Genomic DNA, 13,569 nt, shown 5'->3' with positions numbered 1-13,569 from the left:
AGTTCAATAGAATATCACAAACTTTTATTTACCTGCAAATGTTGTGCATGTAAAAATGTCAGTAGTAATATGAAATTGTGCTTACTATCTGTTTCAGCTAATAACATTTCATATTCTCACATTCAGTCTTTTATATACAGTGAAATGCATAATGTTGCTGAAACTGCCAAGACTGTCATAGTCAAGGTGGTGATTGATGATGACCTTAATACAGATGTCTCTCTTTTTGATGAAATTACTTTTATTAAATGATCCACTGTAAGAGGGACCCACTTCGGGGATTGTTTCCACAGAAGTATTTTTTTCTGATCGCAGGTCCTTCTACTGAACCATCTGTAGTGGAATCAAAGGATCGGAAGGCAAATGCTCATTTTATACTGAAATTGTTATGTGATAGTGTCGTTTTACAACCTTATCTTCGAGAACTACTATCAGCCAAGTAAGGGTTTTCAAATGAAAAGTGCCACCATTGTTTAAAACAAATGTCCCCTGAAGATGATACATGAGCTGAAACTTACTCATGAACATCTTGGTGAAAATGTCTTCAATATGTAGGCAAATTTTAAATATGAAGCAGTATATTAAACTAGAATTACTGCAGAATGTACTGCAAAGTACTTTACTTCTCAATTAATCCCTTTGAGGATATTTAATCTAGGCACTTACACTGTGGTAATGCTGTATTAGAGAAGGGTATATCATAAGAAATCGACACCAGGTCTAGAGATTTTTCGTGAAAAAAGATTATATGGAATCCAACTAATATCTTTGGAGAAGACAAGGCTTTGAAATTAACTAAATTTTCACAATTGACGAGATTGATAAAATTGATATACGGTTCATACTAGGGAGGAGTTAAGAAACAAAGGGACACTACTTAAGTGTCAGGAAACTCTCTGGAACTTTGACATATTGTCCTTTGTGCAATAAAGGTTTGCTATAAGATGCCAAAGAGGACTGAAGCAAAAATTATAAGGAGTCAAACATTTGATTTCTTTTCTGAAGAAAGACTGTTTATATTATTACAGTAAAAAAAGACACGTAATTAGTTGAGTTTCTCCCTTCAATCAACATGACAAAGTTTTAAATATATGATAAATTATTAAATTGCCAACTCCTTGCTTTTCCTTAGTGTATGCACTATAGTAACTTCATTTTTTAATCTTTCCAGTTTTGTTACACAAAACAAATTCTTTTTGGTTATTACCAATGTACTAATATTCAGCAGCCTCATTTATCTAGACTAACTCCCGTTTATATAGGGTTATGTTGGCCTATTTCATAGCCTTCTATTGCAACTACAAGTTCAGCATTTTTCAACTTATTTGGTAATAACTTTACCAATTTATTTACTAGAGATGCAAGAGGTATGACACCATTTATGTCTGCTGTTAGTGGCAGAGCGTACCCTGCTGCAATTACCATTCTGGAAACTGCGCAGAAAATTGCCAAAGGTAAATGAGTTTCAAATATGTTTTATGCATACTGAGCTGTTTCCTTTTTTTAATTTTGGTTTTGGCATACATACAAAGACAGTAATTGAATGTATAACTAACAAACTTTCTTTTATGTAAAATTGGATATATTTGAGTAAATTCTGGTGTCCAGAATTTACCCCCTCCCAAAATATGGTGCCTGTGTCATGGATAATTTGCTATTTGAGTACATGTACTAATATGTGTATTAATAGTAGCAATGGAGGTTTTGTTAATATCACTACTTTGCTCTATACCAGGCCTTTCATTCAAGGATCTGTTGCTTTACAAACACTAATGAATTAAGATAGTATTTTCAAAATGCTAAATGATTAAACATCACAGTACTCCTGTAATATAAATGGATCACTTGATTCACTACTAAAGTTTATTCTTTCTGGTTTGGAATACAATATCTGATGCAACTGTACACACATTTAGGTCCCATTCCTGAAAAGACTTGGGCACCTGTTTAACTTCTGTCGTAGTTATCTGCAGGTGTTCTTTGCAGGGAAGACCTATAGTGTGTTGGGGAAGAAGTCTTCTAAATATTATGGAGAGCATTTTATCATATATAACTTTTTTAAAATTGATTTTACCATGAAAAACTTTGTTTTAAAACTCTTTACTTGAATTTTTCTAGCTGAGGCAACTTCTAGTGAAAAAGAGGAAGATGTGTTCATGGGAATGGTTTGCCCATCTGGCACAAACCCAGATGATTCTCCTTTATATGTTCTATGCTGTAATGATACATGCAGCTTTACGTGGACGGGAGCAGAGCACATTAATCAGGTAAGTTTAACACTTTTTAATAAGTTAAATGGGAATGTGTTTCAATTATGCATTGTCTGTACTTAATGTTAATGAACACCACTGGCCCTATTCTTGTATAGCTGAACTTCATCTATTAATTCATTTTAACAGTTTGGAGTTGTGCTATTGTCGTCTTTATCTATTTCTGATCTTCTTTGACATTCTGGTTTATAGTCGATCAGGGCGTTTATAGTCTGGCAGGCGGGTGGGATGTGGGAGGGGGCGTGGAGCGTGGGCTCTGGAGGGAGTTTGGGTGTGGGAGGGGCCTCAGGGCAGTAGGTTGGGGTGCAGGAGCGGGTGCTGGGTGTCGGATCTGGGGGGTGCTCACCTTGGGTGGCTCCCCGCAAGCAGTGACCTGTCTTGGCTGCTCCTAGGCAGAGGTGCGGCAGGCAGCTCTGCGTGCTGCCCATGCCTCGAGCGCTAGCGCCGCAGCTTCCATTGGCTGGGAAGTATGGCCAATGGGAGCTGTGGGAGTGGAGCCTGTGGGCGGAAGCAGCGCACGGAGCTGCCTGCCTGCCTGCCTTTGCCTAGGAGCAGCCGGGACAGGTCGCTGCTTGCAGGGAGCCGCTGAAGGTGAGTGCCTCCCCCCATGCCCCGCATGGATCCAGCACCTGGCACCCCCTCCCAGGTCCCAGCCCATTTCCCCGAGCCCCTCCTGCACCCAAACTCCTTCCCTCTTAGTTAACAGTCATTTTTTCACTTACTGGCACCCCCCCATTCCTCCAACATGCCAGATAAAACATCTTTAAGTATACTGTAATATACTTAATCCTGTATCGTAGAAAATGGAGGTGGACCAGATGAATTTTTGAGGTCTCTTACAGCCCTACATTTTTGATATTGTATTGAATTAATATAATATGTGAATATTTAAACTGCATATCACTGTGAGGGGAAAATTATGCATATAACTTCATGTTTATAAAATGGTGGTTTTTTTTTCATTTTAGGATATTTTTGAATGCCGAACATGTGGCTTACTGGAATCTCTTTGTTGCTGCACAGAATGTGCACGAGTTTGTCACAAAGGTCATGATTGCAAGTATGTACACACTGAGTTCACTATCTTACAGTCAAACTGATGTCTTAATTGGGTCCATTCACTAACTGTTTTCACTTCTGATTAGTTGTTGCTTCATATTCATCAGTTTATGCTACAAAATACTTGCAAATTAATAAACTATTAAAAATTAACTTAATATGAACCAGTCTCCATCCATAATTTTTTTTATATCCATAAATGTTGTTAGTCTTTCTGCTATTTGACTGGAGGCAGTGGTATACAGAGTAAATGGTTAGCATATTCAACCACAACCTCAAAAGTTTGCTTATATTGGAATAAAATGTGAACCAAAGCTATGAAGCATCAAAACAAATTTAATGTATGTTCCCCCTAAAAACTAGCGCTGCGCAAGGGATAAATGAGCTAGAAACCAAATATACATCCAAAATATTTGATTGCTACAAATTTGAAGCTACAGTCTAGATAACTTCATTAAACAGCTTAAGCTCTGCTGCATTAATATCAAACATCTATAAACTAAAAAGTTATCAGCTTATATCCAGAAAGATGTGCTTGTAATTTTTAAGAATCTTTGATTTTTCTTCAGTAGGAAAAAAGGATTTCAGTTAAACTTTTTGATGCTTTGGAGACCCCTTTTACTTAAAAAAAAAAAAAAAAAAAAAAAAAAAAAAAAAAAAAAAAAAAAAAATATACTATCTGAAATGTGAAAAGCTCTATAGTGAAACTGTCACGCTAAATTAGTAGTAGGATAGAACACCAATAAACTGAAGTTGAGTTATTTAGGAATTGTAATTTTTTTCTCTTAAATGATTGTTTTGTTTGTTTACTGTTGTTTTTAAAAGTTTGTAGTAGAAAATGAAATTAATTAAAAAAAAATAAATCCAAAAGCCCCTTTCAGTAAATGTTTTAAAAATGAATTTTTGAACAGTGATGTTTAAATATTTTTATTTGTTTCAGGCTCAAGCGAACATCCCCAACAGCCTACTGTGATTGCTGGGAAAAATGCAAGTGTAAAACATTAATTGCAGGACAGAAGTCTGCTCGTCTTGATCTACTTTACAGACTGCTTACCACTACAAATCTGGTCACAATGCCAAATAGCAGGTAAGTTTGTATTTGTAGTGACTTGGAGTGGGGAATGTGGAAGGAATAATATATGTAACAGGCTTGTTTTTAAATATTTTTCTTACCAATGTATTCTGCATTACAGGGGGGAACATCTTCTATTATTCTTAGTACAAACAGTTGCCAGGCAAACTGTAGAACACTGCCAGTACAGACCACCTAGAATTAGGGAAGATCGTAATCGTAAAACTGCAAATCCTGAAGGTAAGCCTTTTTTCGATGAAACGAAGACTATGTAGGTCTCTGCATTTCACTATCTTTCTCACATGCCACTCTGGCTTTGTTTTCACATTAGATTCTGATATGCCTGATCACGATTTAGAACCTCCACGATTTGCTCAGCTTGCTTTGGAACGTGTTTTGCAAGACTGGAATGCACTGAAATCTATGATCATGTTTGGCTCCCAGGAGAATAAAGACCCGTGTGTATTTGCAAATATTATTTCAATTTTTTTTAAACTGTTGTCTTTGAGATCTGTCAACTTATATACATTTTTTTCATTTTGCTTTGTTTTTTCCAAGTCTTAGTGCAAGCAGTAGAATAGGTCATCTTTTGCCTGAAGAACAAGTTTACCTTAATCAACAAAGTGGTACAATTCGGTTGGACTGTTTTACACATTGCCTTATTGTCAAGTGCACAGCAGACATTTTGGTAAGTGCTCTTAGCCATGTTTTAAATTAATTTTGTACATCATGCAATATCCAGTAGATATTGATAAGTTTGAGTTGGATTTTAATTCAGTTTTAAATATAAGGCACAGGATTTTCCACCCAATTCTGCTCTTATGTGATCTAGTAAAGATGGCTTTTTTTTTTTAACATTAAGGAACTAGCACATTTTTTTTTATACCAGTTTTCTGTGAATCTTTAATTTAGACACTTGAAACAAAATGCATTAAGCATTTCTAGTGTGATTTCTTACCACATAAATAATACATTATAATGTTGTCTCCATAGCTTTTAGATACTTTGCTGGGTACTCTTGTAAAGGAGCTACAAAATAAATACACTCCAGGGCGCAGAGAAGAAGCTATTGCAGTTACAATGAGATTTCTGCGTTCTGTGGCAAGAGTTTTTGTTATTCTTAGTGTGGAAATGGCTTCATCCAAAAAGAAAAAGTAAGGGTTGTGTTTTACTTATTACATAAATGGATGTGTATGAACTGGTGTTGGTCATTAATAAGGAAAACACACTAAAACGGTTTTGTGGGGATAGGTGATGCATAAGGCTTCTGAAACTAACCTTTTACCTCTGGAGATCTGGATTCAAATGATACTGAAGTTCCATATAAAAAAGAATGGTTTAACTCTTATTTTAGTCTCTTTTCCCATAGCATACTTAGAGAGACAAGGTGGGTGAGGTAATATCTTTTATTGGATCAACTTCTCTTTCAAGTTACACAGACCTGAACAAGAGCTCTGTGTAGCTCGAAAGTTTGTCTTTCAGCCACAGAAGTTGGTCCAGTAAAAGATACTACCTCTCCCACCTTGTCTCTCTCATATCCTGGGTCCAACACAGCTACTACAACGTACATAACATAGTCACACAGTTCAGCACAATTGGCAGTTTCTTGTAGTGTCTCCAGACTTACAATGTCAGGTGTCACAGGTCAAAAATGAGGTGTGTTGGTGGAACTGTGAAGTTTACATCACATATAGCCCTACACACAGTGCTGCATTGGACCTCAGCTTTTATAAATTGCGTGCTGAACTTACTTTAGTTAAGATATAAAAGGAACCTTAAATTTTAATGTTGAATAGGTTCTATTTTTTATACAAAATGTTCTGCCTTGACCAACTTTGTTCTGTCAACAGTACACTTGTATGTGCTGCCTCATTTTTGAGGTATTAACAAGAAGTAGTCAAACTAGAACTAGTTGAGAATTTTTCAATAAATGCTGATAAAAGCTAAAGCAAACTTTTTGTTGGTAGAGGGAGGGGGGCTGGCAGGCTCACCCACCCCAGAATATTCAGAGATTGGGTGATCATCTGGGATGTGGGAGACTTAGGTTTAAGTTACCTGCTCCAATGGAAATGTCTACAAAGTAGAACTATTTCAACAGAAAAGACTGAGACCCCACACCTCAGAATAGCTATTGGCTGATGGTTAGGATGCTGACTTGGGATGTCGAAGACTGGCAGAGCAGGGATTTGAACCTGGGCATCTCTCATCCCATGTTAATGCCTTAATCCTCATGTTGTTGGCTGTTCTGGGAGAGGTGTGAGAGTGTCTGTTGGTTTTTTTTTTTGTTTGTTTGTTCTTGTTCTACAGCAGGACAAACAGTTTGGAAATCTCTGAAAACTTTGCAGGATGGTTCCCCCGGTAGCTCTAATTCTAACCCTCTTTTGACCAACATCATCACAAATTATTGCAATTTCTGTATCTTTGCTTCTCATGTAACTGAGTGTTTTGCTTTTTGTTTTGAGAATGCATTACACATATATTGTCTCATATTCTGTCATTGGTTAATAATTTTTACCCATATATATCTTATAAACACTTTTTAAAAGATGACCTATTTGATTCTTCTTTCCACAATTTTTTTTTCTAGCAACTTTATTCCACAACCAATTGGAAAATGTAAACGTGTATTCCAAGCATTGTTACCCTATGCTGTGGAGGAGTTGTGTAATGTAGCGGAATCCCTAATTATTCCAGTCAGGATGGGTATTGCGCGTCCTACTGCACCATTTACGCTTGCTAGCACTAGTATAGATGCCATGCAAGGCAGTGAAGAACTATTCTCCGTGGAACCTCTACCACCAAGACCATCATCTGATCAGTCTAGCAGGTAAAGTTAACTACTTATTCTATTCATCTCATCGTGTGCTTGCTGAAATATGGTTTTGGAATGTCCTTTAAAGAATCATTATTTATTTAGTAGCAGAATGTAAACGCTCCATATTACAAATAAAATGTTGCCAGAATACTTTGTCATGAGTATATAAATCACAAAAAATTGTGTGGCAGCATCCACCAGAACATAATAAAAGAATAACAGGTCGGTGTACTTTGCATCTGGACCTTTCAGGGTGTGAATACAGGATGCTTTTTACAATGTGTGGGAGGAAGGAACATAATCAGTTGTTCTGAGGGTAATTTGGTGGTGTTTGGCTGAGTCTGGAGCAGTGGTTCTTAACCTTTACTGCCGCCTGTACCTCTTTGGTTCTCAAAATACCTTCTCGCATCCCTTATCAAAAATCGTTGAAGTAGATCAGTTCTTTAAACCTAGATATATCATAACTATAGAATAAAAGAGAGAATTCTTTTGTATAATGTTAATAAATACATAGGTTTGATGAAACAAAGTAGTTGTATTTAGCGCCTGTACTTAATTTGTGTTTTCAGTGATTTACCTTCTAAAAAAATCTGGCATATCTCACCCGCCCCCCCAGAAAGGGCATCTCGTGGTTAAGAACCACACCAGGTTAAGAACCACTGGTCTAGAGAAATGCAAGTGCTGCTGGAGACCCCCAGTGAGCATGAGAGCAAATCTCTGACCGTATTGGAAACAGAGAAATGAAGACAGTCTGATTCCAGCCCAAGTGCAGTAAGGGGTAATGATATTGAAGCTCAATCACAGAGACACACACTGGATCAAGTAACTTTAGCCAGAAGATAAGTAGAAAAAATGCTAGTGTTCAGCAGTACTGGAGAAGTGCTAATGGCTGGGTAAAAGGAGCAATTTGCCAATTCCCATAGTACTTGCCTTTCTTCACTGACTAGTGCTGTCATCCCCTCACATACATGAATACACTGATTAATTCCTGCTGTTTGGGTGTGTTTGTGGAAAGGTGAACATGTGCTGAGTAAGTGACAATCTCACTCCATTTCAGTCTAATTTGAAAGGTTTTTCCTCATTTGGAAGAAAGGAAAGGAAAAAGCTGTTCCTTCTAATTTGATAGTAAATCTAAGGAAGTCTCTTCGTTCTTCCATCCTCACACTTCCCTTCTCACAACAACAACAGAGCTAATCTAAAAATCTAGTGAAGTGAATACCTACTACTTTGTTAAAAATATTTATACTGTAATTTTTTCTGTTGCAGTAGTTTACTTACGTTTCTCTTTTATTGTAGTTCCAGTCAGTCTCAGTCCTCCTACATTATAAGGAATCCTCAGCAGAGACGGATCAGCCAGTCACAGCCAGTTCGTGGCAGAGATGAAGAGCAAGATGATATTGTATCAGCAGATGTGGAAGAGGTTATTTTCTTAATTTTTCTCGATTTGATACATAATGTGCATTTTGCTGTTTAAATATCAGTTAATAATCAATGGCACTCACCTCCGAGCTAGAAAGCCATGAATTCAATACTTAAGCATATACATGGTATTGAGACTGCACTGGCCTCCAGGAATGCTGCAATTAAGGTCTGCTATACACAGGAAAAACATGTGGTGAAGGTCTGCGTTATGAGACAGTAGTGCCTGACATGATTACAACATGGTTCAGTCTTGCTACGGAAATAGGATTGGACTGAATGGTGTTGTAGACATGTTCTTAAATGTTTGAGTTTTGCAAAACTAGAACATGATTCAGAACACTGTTAAAGTAACACGCAGTCCTTTACACGCTTCATGTTTCAAGTGTGTTGGGTGATATTTTATTGTAAAAATCCATTAACATATGGTAGATTTCAGAGCATAGGTCCACCAAGAAAGAATTAGTTAATCCTGGTTTTCGTGGCCAACATTTCCTTTTCAACATTAGGTTCTGATGTCCAAGGCAACTTTTTGGGTGCCTTGTCTGTTCCATAACACTTCATTTGTGAACTGTCAAATGAGCGGCCACACAAACTAGTGCAAATAAATGCCTTCCTCCTCCTCCTCACCTCTACCAGAATTGTATGATCAGTTTATACTGGTATTGCTGCAGGAAACAGAATTGTCACTTTGCACTATGATTCCCAGAACAAAATTCTGGATAAAGCAGACAGCTTGTACTTGAACAGAACTAAAATAAACATACATGTTACAGCATAAAAATAAAAAGCATTTTCCAGGTTGAAGTGGTTGAGGGAGTAGCTGGAGAGGAAGACCACCATGATGAACAAGAAGAACATGGAGAAGAAAATGCTGAAGCAGAAGGACAACATGATGAGCATGATGAAGATGGTACACACTTTTCATTCATATACTGTTACTTTATTAACAATTTTATCCTATAATGCAAAAGGAGCATCTCTCCTTCCTCTTCCTCCATCCCTCACCCCTTTAAAAGACAAGATTCTGGACAAACGGTTACAGTTCTTCGAGTGATTGCTTATGTGTCTTCCACAGTAGGTGTGCGTGCTCGCCATGTGCACCGGTGTCGGAAGTTTTTCCCTTAGCAGTACCCATACTGGGGGAGCACCGCTGCGACCCCTGGAGTGGCATCTCTAGATCACGCTATAATGGGAGCCACGCGCTCCCCTCACCCTCAGTTCCTTCTTGCTACCAGTGAAAGTAGTTGGAACGTATTGCTCCAGCCTTGCTGCAGCTTCTGTAGTTGATCTTAGTGGTACAGTTACTTTTAGTAGTTTTTCAAGTAGTTAGAGTGGGCTTGGGGCATACCCCATGCCCCAGTCTTCAAGTTGTGCAACTCCTGTCGCCATTCTATGCCTAGAAGTGATCTGCACGCTGAGTGTCTCTGCTGCTTGGGCGAAACTCACATGAGTGAGCGCTGCAAGATCTGTAGATCATTCAAGCCACGGACTAAGAAGGAGAGGGACATCAGGCTTCATGCTTGCCTGATGGAATCGGCACTGGCCCCTACCCCGGCGCACCGAGCAGAATCAGTGCCCGGCACCACGACTTTGGCACATAACAAAGTCCCCTCTTCTAGCCACACGGCTCCCCTCCCAAGAAGCAAGGGAAGACTTCCGCACAGTGGCGCCGAGAAAAGGAGAGGGGTGAGGCTGGTCCTGAGCCAGGCAGCCCTCAATCCCTGTCCCCCTCCCCCCCCCGGGCCCTAGGCCTCTGACTCGTGTTGAGCGGAGCAGCCCGGCTCCGTCCATGTATGCCTCCCCTGCGGGGAGGATGCCGTCGACGCCGGAGGCTGCACAGGCCGTGTGAGACATCTTGAGCTTACCGATACCCAGTGCTCCGGCAGTATCAGGCCCTTAGTCCCAAGGCAAGCCGCCACTGGGCGCTCATCAGACCTCCCCAGCACGGCGCAGCTCCTGCTCCGAGAACCGCTCCTTACCTCGTTTGACGTGGTCATCTTGCAGCTCACACCAGCCCTCTACACCAGTCAAGTTGACCGGCTCTCTGCTCGAACAGGAATCTCGAGGCCCCTCCACACTGCACAGCGACAGGTGCAGGCACCGTGACAGGCGCCGCAGACACTCTTCCTCACATTGCAGCTACCATAGCCGGTCCCAACGCTGTCGATGCCCCCACTCGAATTCCTGCTCTGCCAGGCATTGCACTCGGGACTCTTCTCACAATTCAGTGGCATCAGAACATTGTAGCTCCTGGCACCGGGATGAATACCGGAGAAGCACTTCCGACGGGTACCGCTCCTTGGCATCGAGGTCCTGATCATGCGGAAGGCACCATCATAGGCATCGTCACTCTCGCTGCTCCTATGAGACCGTGTGCTCGACGATGACCTCAGCATTGGCCCCCAGCCACCCATCACCAGGTCGTGCAGTTCAGCTGGAACAGATGGCTCCACCAGGCCCCCAAATCGGTCAGTGGCAAGGGGCACTGTGGCTGCAGAAGCTCGCCCAGACGGGAACTCGCTTGGTTGCCAGAGCGTCCTAGGCTCCTTCGGCCTCCGCTTCTTGGCAAAGGGACAAATCCACAGGTCCTGAGTTGGCAGCCCTACACCCAGACTCCTACCTGGGGACCGACCCCCTGGTACCACCCAAGACTCTCGGCTCTGCACCGGCCCCCTCTCCAGCACCGGATGATGCCATTACGGCACCATTCCCATTCCACAGGAGGACTTGAAGGCAAATCAAGACCTCCTTAAGAGGGTGGCATCCAACCTCCAGCTACAGGCTGAGGAGATGGAGGACCCGTCTGACTCCCTTTTCAATGTGCTGTCGTCCTCGGCACCGGGCCGTGTGGCCCTGCCCCTCCATCAGGGAGTAGCCAACATTTCCATTACCTTGTGGCAAACTCCTGTTTCCTTGGCCCCCATTTCCAAAAAGGTGGAGAGGAAGTACTTTGCCAGCTAAGAACCATGAGTACCTCTAACCCAGCATCTAACTCTCTGGTGGTGGAATCGGTAAACCACTGAGGACAACATGGCCAGCCTGTGCCCACCCCGAAGGATAAAGACGCCAGGAGACTGGATACTTTTGGCAGGGAAGTTTATTCTTTGGCAAGCTTCCAGCTCAGGGTGGCCAATCATCAGGCCCTACTGAGCCAGTATGACTTTAACTTATAGGGTCCCTACCAAAGTTTGAGCCTCTCCTCACGGAGTGGGACAAAAAGGATTTCAAGGCTCTGGTAGAGGAAGGGGCGGCAGCAGCAAAAGCAACCCTCCAGGTGGCATTGGACGCAGCCGATGCAGCAGCCTGCTCGATGGCTTCCACCATCTCCATGCTCAGGGCATCCTGGCTCCTCCTGTCCAGGCTGTCGGTAGAGGCCCAGTCCCTCATACAGGACCTGCCCTTTGACAAAAGAGCACCGTTTGCGGACCAAATGGCTGTCCATTTGCACGGGATGAAGGATTCCCGTACCATCCTGCAAACCTTGGGCCTCTACGTCTCACCAGCTAAGGACAAGCCCAGGCCGCAAACTTTGGCTCCACCTGCACAGAGCAGATATGAGTCCCTGTCCAAGAGGCCGGGAGACCAGCGGCGTCGGCCTCAACATCATTCCCACTCTGCCCCGCAGCCCAGACCTTCTAAGGGCAAGAGGCAGGAAAAGAGGCGGTTTTGACTATTTGCAGGGGGGCACCAGGCCTGATGCCAGGGAAACCCCCTTGATTAATAAAGTTTGTGTTCTGCAGCCGATTGTCTGCCTTCTGAGTAGAGTAATCCCGTATAACGTCGGACTAATGGGTCCTCAACACCATTTCCAAAGGCTACGTGTTGCAGTTCACTTTGCCCCCACCTTGCCACCCCGTCTCTGGTGAGCCCCAGGGACCCGGAGCTTGCTCGCCTCCTAGGGCAGGTGGTAGTGCATCTGCTCCAGCTGGGGATGGTGGAAAGAGTACCAGTAGACTGCCATGGCAGAGGCTTCTACTCCTGGTATTTCCTGATCCCAAAGACAAAAGAGAGGCTCAGGCCCATCCTGGACCTACGGAATCTCAACCGGTTTATGGTCTGCTCCAAGTTCCGCGTGGTGTCCTTGGCCTCTATCATTCCCTCCCTGGACCTTCAGGACACGTATTTCCGCATCGATATATTCAAAGGGCACAGGCACTTCCTCCGGTTCCTGGTGGGGCAGGATCACTACCAGTTCACGGTCCTCCCTTTTGGCCTATCCATAGCACCCAGGGTTTTCACCAAGTGCATGGCTGTGGTAGCAGCCTACCTCCAGCGAAAAGGGGTGCAGATCTTCTCATATCTGGACAATTGGCTTCTCAAGGGCGGCTCCCAGATGCAGGCACATGTGGAGTTGCTCTTGTCCACATGCGCAGATCTCAGCCTAGTAGTGAATGAGAACAAATCTACATTAGTCTCAGTTCAGCGCATAGAATTCATAGGGGCGATGCTGGACTCCTTAAGGGCCAGAGCCTCTCTCCTTCCAGGCAGGGTTCGAGACCCTCAAAGGCCTCATCGCCTCGGTCATGACCTTTCCCGTGACGATGGCAAGAGCATGCCTTCAGATCCTCGGGCACATGGTGGCATGCACGTAAGTGGTCCACCATGCCAGGCTCAGAATGAGGCCCCTCCAGCTCTGGCTAGCCTCTCAGTACTCAGGCCCGGGATGGGCTGGACAAGGTTATCACGGTACTGCCCCAGGTAGTTGCCTCCCTACAACTGTGGTGCCTCCCAAGCAACATATACTACAAGGGGTCCCTTTCCAGGAAACCTCCCCATCATTAGACCTGGTGTCAGATGCCTTGGATCTGGGATGTGGAGCTCATGTAGGGAACATTCAAACCCAAAGGAGATGGTTGGCCTCAGAGTTGTCCCTCCACATAAATGCTAGAGAGCTCAGGGCGATACGGCTGGCGTGCGTAGCTTTCAGCATG

At 42.8% G+C, this 13,569-nt stretch overlaps 1 protein-coding gene across 12 annotated transcripts in view; it reads left to right on the top strand.

Annotated features, from left to right (window-relative positions):
• The window catches only part of UBR5 (ubiquitin protein ligase E3 component n-recognin 5), a 151,970-nt gene that overhangs the window by 97,656 nt on the left and 40,745 nt on the right, over positions 1 to 13,569 (top strand). For 11 of the 12 annotated variants that reach the window (XM_050940483.1, XM_050940474.1, XM_050940482.1 and 8 more), the window contains 12 exons: positions 316 to 439; positions 1,357 to 1,454; positions 2,119 to 2,267; positions 3,239 to 3,330; positions 4,270 to 4,416; positions 4,523 to 4,641; positions 4,733 to 4,859; positions 4,960 to 5,089; positions 5,395 to 5,555; positions 6,989 to 7,228; positions 8,513 to 8,636; positions 9,437 to 9,548. In XM_050940483.1, the coding sequence (XP_050796440.1) occupies positions 316 to 439; positions 1,357 to 1,454; positions 2,119 to 2,267; positions 3,239 to 3,330; positions 4,270 to 4,416; positions 4,523 to 4,641; positions 4,733 to 4,859; positions 4,960 to 5,089; positions 5,395 to 5,555; positions 6,989 to 7,228; positions 8,513 to 8,636; positions 9,437 to 9,548 (1,623 nt within the window). The remainder of the gene's footprint in view (positions 1 to 315; positions 440 to 1,356; positions 1,455 to 2,118; positions 2,268 to 3,238; positions 3,331 to 4,269; positions 4,417 to 4,522; positions 4,642 to 4,732; positions 4,860 to 4,959; positions 5,090 to 5,394; positions 5,556 to 6,988; positions 7,229 to 8,512; positions 8,637 to 9,436; positions 9,549 to 13,569) is intronic. The other variant, XM_050940475.1, reaches the window with a different exon arrangement.

Source organism: Gopherus flavomarginatus, chromosome 2 (assembly GCF_025201925.1).
Source record: "Gopherus flavomarginatus isolate rGopFla2 chromosome 2, rGopFla2.mat.asm, whole genome shotgun sequence".
Lineage (NCBI taxonomy): Eukaryota > Metazoa > Chordata > Testudines > Testudinidae > Gopherus > Gopherus flavomarginatus.
This window is presented reverse-complemented; position numbering and strand designations above follow the sequence as displayed.